Here is a 20,739-nt window from a genome sequence, read left to right on the forward strand (position 1 = left end):
CGAGCAGCGAGCAAGAACAGCGTTCCCCATGAGCACCCTCGGCGCCGAGCCTCAGTTTCCATAGAAGTGGAGAAGAATGATGTCAGTATTTCCGACGCGAAGGCCAATGGGACCGCGGGATGGGCGGGCCCTGCGGACCGCGGCCCAATGGGGGAGGTGGAGAAGGGGGCGTGGTTCTGCCCGTTCGCCCGTCAGTCAGTCATCGGTGCGGGAGGGGGAGGGGGACCGAGCCGAGCAGTCACCGCCGCCGCCGCCGGGGCCGCGCAGGACGGATCGGCCCCTCCGCGCGCCGTGCGGGGCCGCCGCCAGCGGAGCCGCTGCAGGAGCGTCGAGCGGGACCGGGGGTGCCCGGAGCTGAGAGGAGCCTTCGCCCAGTTCCCTTCCGTGCCCCCCGCCTCGGGCCGGGGGAGCAGCGGGCGGGCGGTCGCCGCGGAACAAAGGTGAGGGCGCAGAGCCGGAGAAGAAGCCCCCGTGCCCCGCCAGCGGCGGGCGGGGAGGCGGCGAGGGGCCCCGTGGGGGCGCGGGGCCGGGCGTGTGGCGGCGAGGGAGGGAGGGGGGCGCTTGTTTTTCTCCTGGTAGCGAGACTGCGGCGGGACTCGCCGATCCTCCTTCTTCCCCCCCCCACCCCAAACACCCAGTGGCGGGCCGGGGGGAGGGATTGGCGGCTTCTCCTCCAGCCCCTCTGCCGGGAGGGAAGGAGCCCCCTCCTCCACACTCACATAGACACACGCTCCGTGTCCCCGCCGAGCAGGTCGGGCCCCTTTCTCCCCGCCCCCCTCCCTTCCTCCCTCCCCGTCCCCGCTCCCTTCTTTTCTTCTTCTTCCTTTTCTTCCCCCCCTCCGCCGCCTCCTGCCTGCCCTCCCTTCCTCCCCCCTCCCGGACCCGCTGCGCCGAGCCGGGGAGTTGCGGCTGTTGCTGCCGAAACTCCTGCGGCGGAGTCAGCGCTTTCCTTTATTTAGGGGGGGAGACGGAGGGAGGAGGAGCCGCCGCGATCCGGAGCCGCAGCCCCTACAAAAGCGTGTGTGTGTGTGTCGGGGGTGGGGGGGACTGCTCCCGACACCCCGCTCCCCCCGCTGCGCACACGGGCACTCTTTCTCGTACAATGGAGGAAGAGCCTCCCTCCCTCTCTCTCTCTTTCCTTCTCTCCGCTCTCCCTCTCTGCGCGGTAAAGCGAGAAGGGGGGTGTTCTCTGCGCTGGGACCCCCGCGGGTGCCCTCCCGCCGCTCGGTGCCCGGGGAGGGGGCGCAGCGCCCCGGGGAGGTGGCCGGGGCGCCTCCCCCCTCCCGCGGCAGCCGGGGGTGGGTTGTTGTTGTGGCAAGTTTCTCCTCCTCTGACAGAAATGGCGTCAATGGCAGCGAGTGTAGGGGAAGCCGCGGCGTGTGGGAGCCGGGGGGAGGAAACAGCGGCCGAGGAAAGAGGGAAGGGGGTTAGCCGCGGGAAAAGGGGGGATCCGGGAAAGGAAAGGGGGAGTTTCGGGAGGAGCCCAGCGCCCCCACCCGATCCTTGGCTCCCCTCCCCCCCCCCCCGGTGCGAGCGGCTGGTGCGGTGCCTTAGCGCTTTGTTTTAAATTCCAGGTCCAGCCTCGGCCGCTCAGCCACGATCGAGGCTTTTACCGCAGCCTGAGCTCATCATGAAGGTAAAACACTCGCTCGTGTGCCTGGGAGGGGAAAGGAGGGAGGGTTGCATGGAGAAATGCTGTCCTATCTGTCAGTCCATCTGTCCCGACCCCGGTGCGAGGCTCGGTGCTGGTGCGGATCTGCGGATCCAGACTGCGGGCTGCTTCGCCCCCATTGCCGTGTTTCGGTGCCTTGGCTCGTTTGCTGATCGTGGGGCGGGCTTTGCTCCACCGCGTTATGCTGGGGGAAGCTATAAGTTCCCCGAGCAGGGGTTGTTCTCCTTCAGAAACATTGTTTGTAGGAGAATAAGGACATGGCTGCCTGGGCTGAGCTTGCTTCATGGAGGAGCAGGGCACAGTCACCCTGCTCGAGAAAGTAACGTTGTGGGGAAAATGCTCTACAACATTGTTTACTTGAATAGAGGGCAGATTTACTTACTTTCTATTCGTTAATAGGAGTTTTGTTGAATGAATAATCTTGATATGATCGGGGAGGGTGCACGTAAGAGATTCTCTGCAGTGAAATGATTGCTGTAAGGTGCGGAAAGATTCTCAAACAGGTTCTAATCTTCCTCTCGGTGCTGTGTAGTATTCATCTACCTCACTGTGATGCATTTTTCTTTTTCTAGACTGTTTATGTTTGGTATATTATGCAAGCTTTATAGAAAAAGAGATCGTATTGGTGGAATAGGATGATTTCTTCTGTGTGTGGTAAAGAACTGTGTATCTAAAAGTAGTTTTTAACAACTGGGTTTGTTAGGGTTTTTTTTACCATTTTGCTGATATGTTTCGCTCAAACTGCCATTTATGTTACCATGACCCCCATGTAATTCAGCTCCCGGTCCTGCTGGGCAGCAGTAAATCTCATTTCAAAATGCTGTAAATCTTATAAAAAACAATTGTTACAAACCTGTGATACATCAGTTCTTTGGTATTTATTAATAAAAAAGAGCAGTTTGTATGTGGGTTCTTCCACTATCATAGTTGTGCCTACTGTCTGTGAATGAGTGTTATATAAAATATGTACCCAGTAGTATATTCACTGCTGGAAATGGTAAATGAAATAGACTCTTTTAATTCCTAGATTGATCTGAATTTCTGAGCAGCAAAGTCTTTCTGTGTAGCTGTTAAAGATTGAGCATGTTTTTTTTTACTTTGGTGACTCTATGGCAGTATTTTTTAAAAATCATGTTTTAATTGCCCTCCCTATGATTTTTCTTTAACAAGGGCTAAGATCTAAAATCCTGCACATGTCTGTCTTATTAAAAGTAAACGATTTATGAATTTACAACAACAGGCTGTTGAAGTATGATAGGGAGCTTTCCAAATGTGGCTCATTGCCTGGTGGGGATACAGGAGATGGAAGCAAGGTAAATAGGAGGCGGTATAGGAAGCTTTTTTCCCCAGAAGGAAAAAGCACTTATTTAAATGACAGTTAAATTTACATATGTTTCTAATAGTCTTTTTCCATGTAAACAAATCTTACAGTTACCATAGAGATTAGGTTCAGATACTGTGGTTTTAGAGCCATATTAATATGTAGATAGACAGTTGGGAGCATGAGGAGGTCAGATCACAAGTAGAACACAAAGTGTTCTGTGAAATAGTGATATAGATCCACTTCGGGCGGAATTGAATGTATAACAGATGATTAAATTTAGAGTAACAAACAGAAAACCCTGTTAATAGAGCCGTATTTTTTTTTAAAACCCTCACAGCTTACTTATTCTTTGATAAAGTTTGTGATACTATTGCATGCTTATTTTTAAAGTCGGGATAAAGTCTGTCAGAGTGTTCAGGTGTTAAATTCAAGTCTGTAATTTTTGCAATTTCTGTGTGTGTATAGTGTTAAACTTACATATGCTTGAGATAGCTCCCAGTACCTTTATTTACTGTGCCCTGTAGAGTTAAGGGAGGTTAATCTGTAAGTTATTACTTTGAAGCTTTAGTTTTTACAGGGGAACTTTTAACAGAGTTGTGGTTCCAAAGAAATTTCTAAGATTCAACAACCTAACCGAGATTATAGGAGTAATACAGTGCATCAGTCCTTCTGGCTGGCTTAAATTTGTAATTTATTAGTTAAACTTACAGGGATACAAGCTTGTCCAGTAAGAAGCAGTAAGGGAGAATGCTTAAGAGAATTATTAGCTTTCTGTTTGTATCTCTTCAAGGTAACATTGACTACACTAGATCCAGATACTGTTTAAATATGACTGTATATTTTTGTGCATTTATTTTGTAAGTTATCCAAAGAGTGTGCCTCAAGGACACTTCAGCATATAGAGGATTTAATGCTTTAAGACCTAGTCTTGCTTTGAGTCTGCTGACTGCAGACTTCCTTCTGACTGCATGATTGAGGCCTGTGTTTTGATTTATGCTTTGGTCATTCTTTCAAGTGCAGAGGGTTGTGGATTCTGGTGCACAGAGCCTTAGAACTGGATTCCATGTCAGTATCTTTGTCTCTTTCTATGAACTTGAACAACTCATTTATCTTAACTGACTCCCTCATCTGTGTAGTATGGATAAAATGTTGAGCTTTGTAAAATGCAGTGAGGTATATTTAGCGACAGCACCAACGATTGTATTGATACAAAACTGTAAGTCACTCATACTCTTTCATTTTGCAGCCCTTTGACACAAGAGAGGTATGCCGCCTGCTAGGAGATTACCAAAGCTGTTGGTATAATTGTTCTCCTTGTAATAACCCAGTTTAATCCAAGGAAATAAAGTCCCTCGTATAAACCAGTAACTTTAGCCTATTAAGTACTCCTCCTCTGGACTGCAAAGACCACTTAAAAACAGACTTGAAATATGTCTTACAAGAAGTGTTCAAGTCTTAACATAATTATACTTGTTATTGTGATGTTCTACTAAATCAGGTTTTTTCCTGCGTTGATTGACCTCTGATAGTTCATACAGTTGTGTAGATAATGGCTAGGATTGCTTGCATGTTGTGAAGTTTTTTTGTTTAGTTTAGCCTTTTGACCCTTTGTATAATGTCTTTTTGCATTAAGTATGCATCAGAAGAATGTAGAATCTGTTTGATGATTTAAAAACTAATTGCATGCCATCAAATCCTTACTAAGTAAGTAGCAATATATATAAAAGTATTCTTATAGCGTGCTTTTTTTTTTTTTGCTCCAAAATCAGGAAATAAACTCCATGAAAGCAAAGTGTCTGCTTTTAAAGAGAGAAATAAACACAAGCTTGGTTTCACCGATGATTGGTACTAAGAACTGCTGCAAATGCTTGTGAGATTTTTAATATGTATCATGGCATTTGCTTGATATATAAATATGTGAATGAAGGTAATATACCCACTGTAGTTAAAAAGTTCACTGCTAAGTGGAGATCAAAATAGTAGATGTCCCAGAAGCTAGAGAAATGCTCTATGAATTAAGAGATCTGAAATGCTTGTTCAAAAATTTTGATACTATTTGCATGTTAATGTTTTTCATTCTGTAAAGTACAAAATATTTAATGGTTGTTGATAGTTCCGTTTGGTAATCCTAGATGTTCCTGAGTGCTTACTCAGAGTTGCCACACTGACAAGTTAAGAAAGCCATGCATACAGTTTATGGTAGATTTTTTTGGTTTGATTTGGTTTTAATTCATCCTGAATTCACATTTTTGTTTCAGTAGTCTGTCCTAGTGACCTCTCCAACTACCCACAGAGATCACTGGTGCACACTGATGCTGTAGCTGCTTTCCCTTAATGTGTGCCAGACCATTGCTCATATTCTTTGCCAGTATGGCAGAGGACAAAAGGAAAATATCTAGTAAACTTCTCAGTCACTAATTTCCAACTTTGAGCACAAGTCAGTTGAAAGTCTCATTGGTCTTATGCAGGCTGGAAACCAGTCATGGAATGTAGTGACCTTTCACTTTCTGGTTAACTATTTGAATTACAGCAGAGATGGAGATTTCTAAAGGAAAGGTACCATTAGAATAGTTTTTGTGAAGGAGGCAGGAGAACAGGTAAGTCTTAAGAGGTGGTTTTCCCCTATAACTTGTTTTTGCATTGTGAAAAAAGATTTTCTTAAATTCTTTCCTGATGTTCCAGTTTGAACAAGTGATCAGAGGGAATTATTGACTTCCTCATGCTTGCATAATTATGTAGAAAGGAAAGCAAACACCACTTGCACCAAGCAATTACAAGTCATGTTGGAGTAATCTATGTTATTTTGAAATTGTTTATTTGTACTTTTTACATGCTAATCTTTGTATATTTTACAGTGGCTAAACAGCATGGAAGTCTTAAACTCAAATCTGCATGGGTAGTATGTGGCTGTTGAATAGTTGTATTGATAAGGACTCAAAGTTAGTTAGACCACATAGTGGAAAAAAAGGCTGTCTTAGACTGAAAAGACTGAAGTTGTAATAAACTATGAGCATTAGTACAGTTAAGTTGTCTGTATTATTATCTTCGAAGTTGGTGAAGGATTTTTGGATCAATGCTCTCACGGCAGCATAACTATTGTATCAGCATACTGTCTAAGAGAAATGTTAGTAGGCAGAATAATGAATGTGCATATCTTCACTGGAGCACTTTGAGATGGTTATTCAGTTCACTTTGTAATCCAAAATAAGTATTGTATACATGTAGAGCAGAAGCATGCTGTGTTACACATTGCATGCCTATTTTCAAAGAAATTCTGCATTGTAGTTGAAAAGCCCTTTGAAACAAAGTGCAATGGTTTTGAGATACTAAGCTTTACAATCACTATCACATACTTAATCGGAATGCTTTGCTGATTGTGTAAACTGAAAAAATAAGTGCTCACTTTGAAAAAGGTGGAAATGATACTGTTGTCACAAACTGGTTTCAAAGTTTTTGTTTCAATCCTACAGATATGCACATTTTCCTTAGAAACATATGCTTTTGTAATAGGCTGGGCAATAAAAGGGAGTTTGAGGTGTCCTCATGTGAAAAAGGTAACAAATTTTACAGAAAAACCTAGAGCTTAACTTTACTTGGCACCCTAATGTGATACACAGCCATCCAAATGCTCGATTATCTATCAGTTCATACTTATTTGAAAGCAGTTAAGCCACTTTCTGTTCACTACCTATTGTGAAATGCAACAGTTAGATTCTCTGCATTTCTACTTAATAGGCCCTTCAGTTGTTTTTACTGAAACGTACAAAGCTGAAAAACATGGATCTTGAACTGTTTCTGCCATAAATGTGATTCAGGTCACAGTTGAGAAATGTTGGGAAGTCAGGTATTGTGGTGCTTGCTTTTTAATTGATGTGCTTTGGTAAAAAATACTACTTTTTGCCTTTTCCACTTAGCACTTAGTGTTGTCCAGTTACTGTGCTTGCTATCACTCAGTGGGTATTTGCATGGAATGGATTTTTAAAGACTTCTAGAAGACTTCAAAAGGCCTCCAGGGAACTAAGGAAAATTGTTTAGCCCCATGCATAAACTAAATGTTAGTGATTTAATATGTGTTAGAATAATTATTTTAAAAGGTTTTGATGGAAAGTCATAATCTGGGTAGTTGGGTTTTTTGTTCTTTTTTTCTGTTAACATGGGGTGACCAGATGAGGGGATATTTCAGGGAATTCAAGTAAGGAAAAGACAGCAAGCTGCTTTGATATTCAATACTTGACAAGACATCTATTTTCCTTCTGAAGATTAGTTTTAACCAGGGGAGAAATTCAATAAAAAGAGCACTATTGGTTTTTTTTTTTGTGGTTTTTTTTGTTTTGTTTTTTGTTTGTTGGTGTGTTTTTTTTTTTTTTTTTTTTTTTTTTTTTTCCTTGCCAGACTATAAAGCCGTCATGACCTGTTTAGCAAGAAGTGTTTGTAAGCAAGCTCTGGAAAGCCAGTTGTGAGAATGTCAGAGCAGGGTGGTGGAGGGTGTTGCTGAGTTACCTGAAGAAAACTAGGACTGCGATGAGCTGGCTGCTTTATGTGCGACCACTGTGTGACAGTGACTTCCTGAGTGAGTGTATATTTATTAATTGAATGTGGAGTACTATTTTGGGGGTTCCTGAACCTGTCTTCACTATGAAGAAGATTGTGCTGAACTATGAAAAGGCATTTTCCTTACTGTGAGCAAAAGCAGTAGTCCTTTCCAGTTAACATGGAGTTACTTGCTCCCACTGCTGTTGTCTTTGAGCCTGTATTTGCTCTAGAGTGAAGATGGTGGTCAGTACACCAAAGAAAATACTTTTCAGCATCCAGAACTCCCAGATTAAGTAGTCTTTGATTGTGACTTACGAAGATCACCTTAAGGAGTAACTATTTAAAGACAGCATTCATCAGTTGTCATTTTAACTAAGTGTGAATGCAAACATCCATAGAGCTTTGTTGCAGAGCAGATCACCCAGGTTGGACTAGTGTGAATAACACTGTTCTTGGACAGAGGAGTTTGCTGTTCTTACTGTTTAATCTGTTGGTTTGTCCCCCAACAACCTGTAGCAAAGGATTTTGTTTCATAAGTAGTTTGTCAAATTAAGCTTGTACGGTCATGGAAGAATGCAGCCTTGTCTCCTTCTTCCACTCCTGGCTGTTTATTCTTGTTGTCTTCTGTGCTAGCAGTCGATTTGTGTGGTGCCAGAGTACACGGAACTAAGCTGAAATTAAGAGCAATCAGATACATATACTCTTCACTTGCAGACTGTCCCTGTCCTGTCTGATCCCTGGCAGAGGAAGAAAGGACACAAAAGCAGAAGTGCAGCAAGACTGATTACGATTGGTTTAAGCTGCATGTGAACACACATTCTTCCCCATCTCTCTGCCAAATTAGCAGTTTACAGTCATTAGGCTAAACATTTTGTAAACTCTCTACAGGTGAAATTGCCGTAGAGGGTTTTTTGTGCTTGCTTGCTACCTAGAACACCAGACTTCTTGATAGGTTTGAAGTCCATGTTTTCTAGAAGATGTTGAGTGAAAAGATGTAATTGAATTGATGCTGTGTCTTGAAGGGAATGAATAAAATTTAATTTTAAATATGATAAACATTGTTTTAAGAAATGGAGAGGTCTTAAAGAAGAGATGGTATCAGATGAAAAACCCCATTTCTTAAGGAGGCCAATATAAGTTTTGCTTTCCCTTCTCCTTCAAGTTCTTATTCAGTATTTGGAAAGAATACCATTAATAACAATTACATCTTACTTAAATTAGAGAAACAGTTGGTAGTATAATTTTCTGCAGAAAAATATTTCTAAATATTAGATTTCTATCCTATAACAATCTCTATATACCTAGATTATTTACATTAATAATACATTCTGACAATAGGTATTTTTACCAATGGGGGGAAGATGTAAGCAATTGGGCTACCTTTATTCCAAATTAGAACAATAGGAAATTATAATTTTGGGAGAAATTACATCACTCTTTGATAAGGAAATTGAAGGGTATGTGTTAAGAAGACCCATATATTTATGGGTAGACAAGTGGAGACTTGGTGGCAGTTGGGTGTTAATGCCAGTTGGAGATCGTAGAGTGAGGTGTGTGACATTTTCTGCTTATTACCACAAACTTAACACAGATACTTGGATGATATATTATCTTCCTTTCCAAGAACCAGAGTTCTCGCTGAGCTTTTATCTGTGATCCTTTCTCTTTTCCCTCTTAAGTGTCCTTCTAACTTAGTATTCCTCATCGTTTAGACAATCCTTCTAAATGGGATTTGGGAAATGGGATTTGACTTCAGCAAAATTCAGATCCAAGTGTATCTGATGCAAGGTTTCAGCTAGTAATAAATAATGTAGTAGGGAGTTATTTGTTTTTTCACATTCTCTTCTGATCTGAAAAAAAAATGTTTCAGTTTGTGGCAGGGCAACTTGACCCACTGTGATAATTTTTTTCCTTCCTATTTTCAGCTATCCTCTCAACCGCAGATTACAAGTGCTAAATCTCGTTTGTACATTTAAAATGGTCCACTTTGTGTTTTCTTAAAAATAAATGTGGAATACATTCTTCTAAGATTACAAAGAATACTTTAAATTAATTTAAAATGGCAGAAGAGACTTTCCAATATCCTGTATGGGTATTTAAGTGAAAGAGTGTTAACTTAATCTTTTTGTTAATGCCGTCACACTTAGGTTGGTGTAACTTCTTTTTCTGGGAAAAATAATAAGGGATTGAGAGTTTTTTTAAAATGAGTACATGTTATACCAACATTGCAGAATTCAGGAATTTGTAATGGAATATGTGTTTTTCACTTTTTAACTTACTTTACTGCTTATTGAAAGATAGATGTTGCTGTAATATTAAATGAATGTTTCTTCAAATTAGATCACTAAACTTAGAAATAAAATATATATACTTCTTAATCTTTGTGCTTCCATAAATACAAATGCATTTTTGAAAACCTAGCAATAATTTTATAAATTTCCACTTCAGTTTCTTTAGAAGGTTGTTCTGCTAGATGGGCATCAAGGGAGATAGTGAAATACTTAAGCATAAGTAAGACTGCAATACTGTTTGGAAATTAGAGTTTGATGTGTACCAATACCTTGCTGACTGGAACAGAGACAAAAATGGAGACAATAATTCAACTTTGAGTAATTTCCATTTTGTAAATGCAGATTCATTCTGAGGTGCTCTTCCAGAACTTTACAATGACAATCCACATACCTTTACACATAGAACATGATTTGGGTAACCATGTGGTGTCTTTGTCTTTTTGCAGAATTTCATGCCTATTTTCCTGCAATGTTGGACAATTTAAAATACATTAAATCTTTGATTCATTCCTTTACTCACAGATTACTAGTGCAGTTTTTACATTTCTAAAAATCAAGTAGTACAAAAGATTGCGTTACCTGGTGACATACAGTATTGGCTACATGGGTTGAAACCTGCAAAGTCACTCTTCAAATATATTCTGATATTCTTGATCCATTTTAGAATTGGACTGCCAAGGCTCCTGCCAAGCGTGTTCCCTGGAATAATTTAATATGGAGTTCCAGAAAGTATGTATATTAGATGCCTACACTAGATGTCTACACTAATTCAGTTTTTCTTTGCTAGTAGTTCTTAGGCTGTTGAGCTAATATTCTGACATCATTTACTTTGCAAGCCAAAATGTCGGATTGATAAGGTAAAAACATTTCATTTTATTAAAAAAAAAATCTTCTGTTTCATACATTGTACATAATACAAAGTATGTATTTATGTGTACACTTGCCAGTGTAGGTTGATTTAGGTTTTTAAATGCAAGTAAAATGAATGAGCTGCTTTTGTAACATTCTATATAGGAAGACATTCTCTTTAGGTGACAGCATAATAATAATAATAATAATAGTAATAATAATAACAATAATAGTAATATATATGAGAGAGATAGGTGTATGTCCTGCTATGACAAGACTTTTTCATTGGTGTTGTGTGTGGCATTGGTAGCATCTAGATAGCAACTCAAGTGGTAGTAGGTCAACTTTAAATTAGTGGAATGTTTTTATTTGTGTCTCCAGTAGCACTGGTTTCAGTTCAGTAAAATTATACTTACTCTTTTGCATTAAAATAGAGAACAGTCTTCCTTTTTGTCACTGGAGTAACTTGCTATGCAACAGCACTTATTTGAACATTTGAAATGGTTAACGAAATCCTAATTATGGTCTGACAATAAATATTAAACGGCATTTATTATGTGGAATAAAAATGATCCATGATACTTAAGCTGGCCTCATCAGGTTTCTCTAATTATGTATATTGTATTTACTTAGTTGGAGTTTTGAGGAAACAAATCAGCTTTTAAGATCTTCACAGAAATATATATATATATGTATATAAATATATATATAAACAAACAAAAAAACCCCAAAAGGAAATGGTAAACTTCAGGTACTTGATTCCAGACAAATCAAGGTACAGTTCCAGAACTTTGCTATCTTACTGCTGTAGTTGGATATCCTTACTATGTTTGCTCAGAATTCAACTTGGCAAAAAACCCACTGCAATACTTGAATGCAATGTGCAGATGGGACTTGTGTTTACAAGAAAACTCCTTAGTCTTAAAGGAACTGCACCATCTTTCCTTTTTTTTCTGGCAGTTTCTCTTTTGTGTCCACTAAAACAACATTCCAGCCAAATAGTATGTGGGCACACATCAGTTGCTTAGTAAGGCCAGTGTGAATGCTTTAACTGGCTATTCCTCTTCTAGCAGGGTGATGCACAGTATTTCTGTGAAAGTAATTATTACATTGGGCTAATTAGTCATACCGTAGTATTGGAAGATTAGGTTTATCCTTTAAGCCATGTATTTCAGAATTTCTCTTCAATTATCTTCTTAGGCTTCGGGAAAAAACATTGATCATAAACATACAATTAATTAGAATTTCAATGGCATATGAAGTTGATACTGTAACCTGGTGATTTGATGGAGACACTGATACTTTATTGATAGGCATTGTGAGAATCCTGCATTGTGTCTTGGGACCAAAGACCTCTTGAGGTGCCTCTTGTTCAACTTTTGAGAACAGAACAAGGTTTCATGTGTAAAGTCATAGTAGAGTTGTTGACATACAAAAAACTTAAGGTAGACTTTTTCTCTTTCACTTCAGTAATCCTAAATGTTACATTTTGAAAAGAGGCTAAAAAAAAATGAAGGTTTTAGTATAAGAGGCTTAAATACTTTTAAGAAAAAACCTAGGCTTTACATAATAGCTTCAGCGCACTTGAAAGCGGTGAACAAACTCTTACACTACCTATGCAACTTCAAAAATTTTATTCTCTGTTCTTTAATATGTTGAAGAGTTTTGTGGAATCTGAGCAAGGATCTTTCTTTAAATAGTCTCTCCCTGGAAATGGCTGCCATTAGTCACAGGCTAAGCCAGCTGAAGATGTTTTGGAAACAGGTGCAGCAATGCGTAGCCAAAGAAACTGAAGTATTCTGGGTGGATAAATTGGGTAAAAGGTATGAAACAAGTAGTTTAGGTTCTTTAATTCCTTAAATTCTGAAAGGTAACCTGGCTGATTACTAACTGTTTATATATTGTTCTTACTCCCTATATTGCTACAGTGGCACTTACACTTTCTGTGTAGCATGCATCTAAAATATGTCTTCATAATTATGCAGCACTTGACAAATCTCCTCCAAACTTGTCTTCAGCTGGGTATTTCTGTTTTCTTAATATCTGTTTTATTTTTAATGCTTGCGTGCTTGGTTGGCCCTGGGTATTTTCTGATGGAAAAGTAGAACTTATTTGAACAGGAAAATCTTGCATCACTGTTCTGAATAGTTGCCACATTGACTGCATTTTGCCTGTTTCCCCCCCAAACCTCCTTTCACAAACTTAGATACTGAGCTCTTACATATAGGTAGAGAACAACTCTGCAAGATGAATGCTGTTGTGGAGAGGAATAAGAAAGAGAAATTATTAATTTTCTTTTAATACCCTTGCTACTGACCATGCAAGAGTATTTGGCCAGTAGTATTCTCAAAAAATGAATTGAGATGGGAGAGAAGTTTGCATGTGTGCTTATGTTTTTTAAATTTCTGTAAGTTAGGAATTGTGCTCCTACAAGTTAGGACACTTGTAAAACTAGCTCACAGAAGAATATTATTAAAGAAACACTGTACTTTTTATGATGGAAAAAGATTAAAAAATAAAAACTGTGGACTTTAAATTTTAGTCCTCCCTTTTTATTTAACCCATGTGCAATTGTACTGAGTTACATACTTAACTCCAGAAGAGGCATTTATTTCTATTATTCTGGGTAAAGCAGGATATACAAATAAGTTGTTGGGTTTTTCAGCTTGGAGAGTGAGGGAAGGATTTACAATTTACTTAATAGTTTGAGGAACTGTCCATTTGAAAGAAAAGTGTATTGTGAAAAATAATGTTTATATTTTTCTGGAAGAGGATTACATTAGTGAAAGTCAAGTTTATTCAATAGTGGAAGTAGTCTGCTTGTGTGCATGATTATAATTTACTGCAATTTTCCTAGGTAAATTGTTTGTGGTACTAATTTCTTTGCTGCCCTACCTAGCTAACCAGTGTCCAGCTTAGTTAAGACATCTGTATTCTGCAAGGATGTGTGTATTTTACCTGACAGCAGTGGCCCAATAGGTGATGGTAAGAAACATGAGGTTTAACAGAAAATAATGTGGGTTTTCTTTTTCTTTCAGACCCAGATAATAGGTTATGTGATTATAATTGGTTATATAGCTAAAATCTTAACCAATCTACTGTCTGCTCTTCTTGACTGGAAACTATCTTACATTTTACATTACATTACATTACAGCTATCTTACATTTTACTGTAGTGGTAGACCAAACTTTATTTGAATTGGTTTTTGTGCTGCTTGGATGCTTCTACACAGTGCAAGTGTGTGTATAGTAATGCTAATACTTCACTTCTCTTTACCCTTATTTGTGTCTTGTCTCCAAAAGCTGCCTTGTCATTGTCTTTAATGTAGTGCTGTGGGTTCTGTAGCCTGTTTCTAAGGAGATTTGAAGATACAATTAAGCAATCTTGTTGTTAATAGGCCTGTTATTATTCAGGTACCTATAGCTCCTTTAGAATATGAGGGGGAAATCAGAACACTGGAAAACTTTGGCTAATGCAACTCTTCTTATGTAATTGTATTTATTTGCATGTATATAGTCACCTTTTTCTTTTCACATGCAGTAGTTGTGGTTACTTTAAATTTTTTTTTTTTGTGGTTACTTTTAAAATTTTTTCCCCTTTTCCTTTTTTTTTTTCTATTGGAAGAGGAAGCTGAAGAATTTTTTTTACTACTTTGAAAGGTGTAATATCTTTCTGTAGAGATAGATCTCCATATTTCCATAAAAGATAGTATGGAGATAGATATTGGTATTGCAGTATAATTTACTGGCAGTTCAAAGATTGTAGGACTGTACTCCAGGTGTTAGAAAATACAGCCTCTGCATGGACTCTGGCTGAAGTATTATTGATACCTTGCATGCATATAGTTATTGCATGCTATTTGTATCTTAGCTAATGTAATGTAAAATAATTTCTTATTAGGAGGAAGAATGTTCTTCACAGGAAGCTTGGAGAGAAAAATGAATGTTTGATAAGTGTAAAAGAGGCAAAAAACCATAGGAAAGGATTATCATCAGGACACTGAAAAATATATCTAGAATGTATCATACCAAAGACATTGCAAAGAGACCAGGATAGACATACCTGTAAAGGATAATACTTGTAATTTTTACTTCCAAAAATTTATGTGGCAAAGGTAATAGTGGTCAAGTTTACACTTAACTCATACACATACACATGACCATATGGGTATATATTTTAATATCTAGAAATTACCTATAGTTCTTTAAAAGGTTCAGTTTGTTGGCTAGCTTGTCTTTGAATTTCATTACAATTATATTGTTAGAAGTTTCAAATGCATAATTGTGGCATAGGGAATTCCAGGAAAGCCAAATATAAGGGCTTACTATTTTTGAGCCAAACCATTGCACTCCTGGTGTATTAGTTGTTTTATCCAATTGAGATGTGTTTTGTTAGCTCTTTGTGTAATGTTTCCCTTGGAGACTCAAGAATAGCATAGCAGGTTACTGGTGAGGAATAAATGGCTAGTTTAGACCAGGAATGAAGATCTTTCAAAATGTTCCAAAGAAGGATTCGCTTAACGCTAAAACCTAAGGAAAAGTGTAGGGATTAGTGTGTGTCTAGTTGAAGTCAAATATTGTCAAAACCCAAAACAAGTGAGAAGTATTTTTAGTTCCGCCAGTTTGCAGAATGAGAGTCTTAAAAGTTATTGCTGGCACTGACCTAGAAAGGAAGACAGACTGTTGGTCTGTGCATGCTAAATCTCCTGAAGCCAGTGGAGAAATTTGAGGATAGTTTTTCAGAACAAGTCACTGGAAAGCAGAGCATAGCCTGGTTTGCCTGTTCTAAAGTGCATCCTCAGGTTCTGTTACTTGTGTTTATATCTTAGTGAATATGAGCCCTGCACTTTGTCTGAGATGAAAACAACCTGTTTGGAAAAGCCAGGAGAAAAGCAAAAGGCAAGTTGGTAGAGAGAACAGGAGTTTTTTCTGTAGGTAAGGTATCTTTGTGCTACATGCTAATAATTTAGTATAGTCTGAAATGGAGACTTTGATGACTGTATCTCCACCAAGTCTGAATTTATCAGAAGGAACTAGATGCCACAGGTATAATTGAATGAAATTATCTTTGCAGTGATACTGAACCTTCCTTCAGCTGATGTTTTTAATCTCAATGTCAGGCTCTGTGAAGGGGAAGAAAGTCTGCATATTCATATTAGTGCATCTGAATGCGTGTGCTGTGTCAAACAGTGCTAATGGGATCCCTGGGTTAAATCCATGCAAGACCATGAGACCATTGAAAGAATATTTTCTCATATTTTGATCTCTTTGCCTGTGTGGTATAAGCCAAAACAGGTTTTCTGGATTCAAGTACGCTTTAGTGTCTGTTACTGCTGTTAAATTCAGTGGAGTTGCCCTGTGTAAAGCAGTGACTTGTGAGCAATCTCGCTTGTCCAGCTATATGGTTTGGGTTAATTTTCTTGTTCTACTGTAGAGCTCTGCTCCTTGACAGACTTTTAAAGACTGCCTCAGGACTGGATCATCTTCTTGGTACAAGTTATCTGTAGTCCAGTCACAATAAATATTGCATTTTTCAGGAAAGTCAAATCGAGCAGTGTTTTTTGACAAGACTGATCCAATTCATAAATTGAATTAAGTAAAGTGTCTATTTTGTGGTAAATTCTGAAAATTTTGAAATTAAACTTGAACTTAGTTCTCAGTTTACAATTGGACTTCTTACTTTACAAAACCAGATTAATTTATAAATGTTTTGTTCTGTGATCTAGTCATAATGGTACTTCGCTAGTTCTCTATAAAGATCAAAACTTAGTCTAGTCCTAGAGAATGCTCAGTTAAATCACTAATACCTGCTTTGTTTTCAAATAATGTGTGCTGGATATGAAACTTAACATTAACTGGTTTTTTGAGTGCTATCCAAGTAGATTAGACTTTGAATACAAACTTGTGTTTGACCTTGCATATATTCCAGTGCTGAAGTGCTTTCAGCCAGTTTAAAGCCACTTCAGGGTTTTAGTGGAGATGTTTGACTGAAAGCTGTTTGTTTGACATCCAGATCATTTGAAGAAGAGACAGTTAGCTTGACTCTCAAGTTTTTAAAGAAAAAAAGAAGTAGCATGGTAAATATAATCTTTCTCATCCAGCTAAGGGCCTCATACATTCAATTTTTAGAATTTGGGAAAAAAAGAAATTAAAGAGCTAGAGTGTGCAATGAAAAGGTAGATATAGAAAATGCTATCAAACACCCAGAGGAAATGGTGGGAAAAGAAGAGGATTATTTTCTAAGTCTTGAAATTTCTGTGGTTTTTTTGCAAGAACCTTACAAGTTCTAAATTATTGTGGAGTACTACTTCATCTTGTAGTTTGAGGCAGGCTGCCAGTTTGCCCATTGACTTATCCTCTTCTACTTTGTTAACTCTGCTGTGGGATCTTACAGTAAAATGATACAACGTACTAAAGTGAAAGAATAGTAATTTAGCAAAAGTAACAGAAACAAGTGAATTGGTGAGTTGAAGCACTTTAGCCCTTAATCAAAGGTGTATCAGAACAGATGCAAAAGGAAGGATGGACAAGGAGAGGCATCATTCATGTGGATTTGAGTTTGGAGGGCCAAGGCTTTCCCCTTTTACACTTGGGTGTTGTTAAATTAACTCACAAAAGAAATAATGAAAGAACACACCATCTGTTTTAACTGCTGGTGGTGAGCATCTAGCAGTACACACCTCCCCCCCACCTTCCCCAGTTTCAGGAATTAAGAACTACTGTAGGCAGTAGATAGTGTCTGTCACCAACTTTGATTGTTTAAGGTGGACAGAGATTTTAGAATATTTATCGTAGCATTCCTGGCTTTCTTAGAGGAGTAAATAGGTTTAACCCTTTTTACTAGACTGATTTTCTAACTTTGCATAATGATCAAAACTTCATCCTGCTATTATTCAAAGGAACCAGGAAAAAACCAAATAAATGAGTGTGACTTGCAATTAGAACAGTTTTATTTGATTAGATTTCTACCATAAAGAAGCTATATACTCTTGCACTAGTTAGGTTTTAAAACACTTACATTTTTAGAAGTTTTCTGTCAGTTCTGTAGCATTCAGGCTGTTGTGATGTTTTGCTTCTTGCCACTTCTCAGCACACAGTTCTACACAAAATGGTCGTACTTTGATTCTTATACAGGTAGTTGTGTGTTTTGTCTTCAAATACAGTAGAGGCTGTGTTAGTGATTTCTTACTTAAAATAAGATTTGTTTTTCTTTTAGTAGTTCCCATTTTTCTTCTTCCCCTCCTGAATTTAACTAAAGGGCCTATTCCATCTGTTCCTTTGCAGAGGTAAAGCATTATGACTATTGCTATTTCAGAAATCTAATAAGCAACTGTATTAAATACAAGCTATGTTACCAGATTTTTTGTAAGCACTAAGAAAAATACATTATGAAATTCTAATCCATTATAATGGGATGTCTTCAAGGCTAAAAACCCCACAGCTATAATAGCCACAAGATTGCAGGATATCAAAGCAATGAATATAAGTACAAGGCAGCCAGCTTTGGCCTACATAATTTGTTGAGAGGAAGTGGGGACTGACTGCAACAGTTGAGCTTTTAAAACTAAAGAAGTGAACAGATTGTTGCTGAGTGGAGTTGTGTACAGAGTATTTTTAAAATTAGTATTATGGTAAGTAAATTGAGCTCTAACCAGAGATGAAACCATGTGCATACTTCCTGTCTGTCTGAGACATCGCACAAGTGCCTGGGGGTGGCAAAATGAGTTTTGACATACATCAGCACAAATCAGAAGTGGTAAAGCTGGTATTTCTTTGAATGAGTGATTTTTCTGATTACTTTGATAGGCTGTTTTGTGCATGGGGCAATTCACAGAATCTTGAAAAGCACAGGTAATTGTTTAGAAGACTTGATGTTCTATAGCTGCCTTTTATCAAAATATTTTGTTTTAACTGTGGGAGTTCCTTGTTGATTCAGCATTTGAGTGTGAATACCTATAGCCATATTAGGCTTAGTTTGAACTGCTACCTCAAAAGCTGCTTGATCATCCTTTTAATGTGTATTTAGTAAGACTGTTGATTTAAAGCCTCAAAGTGACGGAGTATTTTAATCGATCTTATGATCTCTTCAAGCAACTAGTTACACAGCATATTAACATCCTTTTTTAAAAACCTAAAAACTGTTCATCCTGAAGCTGTGGGATTTTTAATGCCCTAGACTATAAGATGAAAGGTCCCTGCAATATTGCTTTTTTCCTTTGCAATGAAAGAGCACTTGTGCCTGGCAATATAGGCCAAATCTAGTGAAGGACTGTAGGTAATCTGTGGGTGTTTGTGATACTTCTCAGTGTGAGTGATGGCACTGTGGAAGTCTCCTTTGTATTATAAATGTGCACATGTGGCACTGGGTGCTCTGTCCTCTGGGCAGAAAGAATTTGGTAAGAGCGCTTTATAAAGCAGGGTAGATTCTGTTGGATGGTTAGCTCAGAACCTATCTGCAAGCACTTATGACTTGTTCAGGCATCTCATTTCCTTTAACATGCTTTGTGTAATGGATTTGCAGTAGTACAGATCCTCTGGAGGAGTGAGGCCGGTGCTTTATTCAATGAGCCAAGACTCCCAGCACATTGAGTCGAGAACTTTGCTGCCTTCTCATCTAAGGTTTTAGTGTCTGGGGCTGAAGGCAGCCAGCAGGCTGAGCTGGGGAGCCATCAGCAGTCAACACTTGCCAGAGTTTCATGGTGTGGTACGTGTCACATTAGTAGTTCGCTGCCTTTGAAAATGGAACATGCTGCATGCTATCCCCAGCTCCTGAGGGGGCAGTTCTTGGAAAAATAGCCAAAAAATAAATGGAACATGAGGCAATGTCATACTTCTGCCAAAAAGGCAAATGCCGTACTGGAATGTTAAAGTATTACTTGAAAATTGTGTGAAATTATATTTGCTTCTCTTGCAATTAACTAGGCCATACCTGTGTCCGATTTTAGGCACCGACTAGAAGAAATATGTGAGGTAATTAAATCAAACTCCAGAGGGACAGTTAAAAATACAGGGCCTATAGGTAAATATATATATCTATATAAAAAATTTTTACCTATAGATAAAATTTACACCATAAGTTGTTTTTTTTTTTCTTTTAGAGATGAGATTACTCTAAGGAGATGCATCTCTTGAAAGCTGCAAAGCAGAAGTACACTTGTCTCCATTTGCAGTATTGACAAAACAAGAAATAACAGTAGCAAGGAGTATTTAGATGAGATGTTATAGAAAAGCCTGTAAGCACTGCAGAGAGTGTGGGATATTCAGTCCTAAATGTAAGAATAGATATTACAGACACCTTTTATTAATAATACAGCTAAAATGATCCTGCTGAGAGGAACAACCTTGATAACCTTTTATGTGTAATTAAGTTTTTGTTTGTTTTTCACAGGAATCTCATCCATTGTAATTTAATATTTGATAAAGTGGTTAGATTAAGTTATTTTGGTCTCTTTGTAGGTATTTTCTAAACTAATGTTCATAGTTCTTTCTCAGTATCTTGTCCCTGGCCAGCAGTTCTACACTGAATTACTATGCAGCAATAGAGGGAACATGGCAGATTTAAAATCCTCTCTCATCTAAAATTTTTTGTGTTCCTGTATGACATTAGACATTTTATAGTACCATGCTTTTGGTACAGTCTTGTGTACAGTTGGCTCTCTGCTACAAACTAATTTTGTCTCCAGAACCACAGTGTACTTGTTCTGAGTTCCTGAATGCTTGGATTTGTGCATAGTCTTCATGTGCAGATCGGTTGTGCTTAACTTAGGAAATAATGTGTCTTTAGGAAGGATTTATTCTCAATAAGAAAACTTCTGGTTTTTCACTTCGTTTTGTATTTGCATTTTTTGTTTTGCATTGTTTGACAGTTGTATGTAGGTTTGACATTACTTTTGGTACTCCCCCATCATTCTCCTAGCTAGCAACCGTGGCAAAAACTAAATCCAGAGGCTACACATGATTTTTTTACCAGACTAATGATGTGATTTAAAGTGTTATTCTGTTATGATTTTAATGTGGTATTCTAAAAAGTACTTAATAATAAATTACAGATTAGCTACAGTCATGATTTC

At 38.5% G+C, this 20,739-nt stretch overlaps 1 protein-coding gene across 4 annotated transcripts in view; it reads left to right on the top strand.

The window, feature by feature from the left end:
• Positions 1 to 245: 245 nt before the first annotated feature.
• Positions 246 to 20,739, top strand: part of ARID4B (AT-rich interaction domain 4B) — an 89,336-nt gene continuing 68,842 nt past the window's right edge. Inside the window, exons 1-2 of one of the 4 annotated variants that reach the window (XM_048296359.1) lie at positions 246 to 440; positions 1,575 to 1,636. In XM_048296359.1, the coding sequence (XP_048152316.1) occupies positions 1,631 to 1,636 (6 nt within the window). In that variant the 5' untranslated portion in view covers positions 246 to 440; positions 1,575 to 1,630. The other 3 variants (XM_048296355.1, XM_048296358.1, XM_048296356.1) reach the window with 3 other exon arrangements.

The sequence above is a fragment of the Corvus hawaiiensis genome, chromosome 3 (assembly GCF_020740725.1).
Source record: "Corvus hawaiiensis isolate bCorHaw1 chromosome 3, bCorHaw1.pri.cur, whole genome shotgun sequence".
In the NCBI taxonomy this organism is placed as follows: Eukaryota; Metazoa; Chordata; class Aves; order Passeriformes; family Corvidae; genus Corvus; species Corvus hawaiiensis.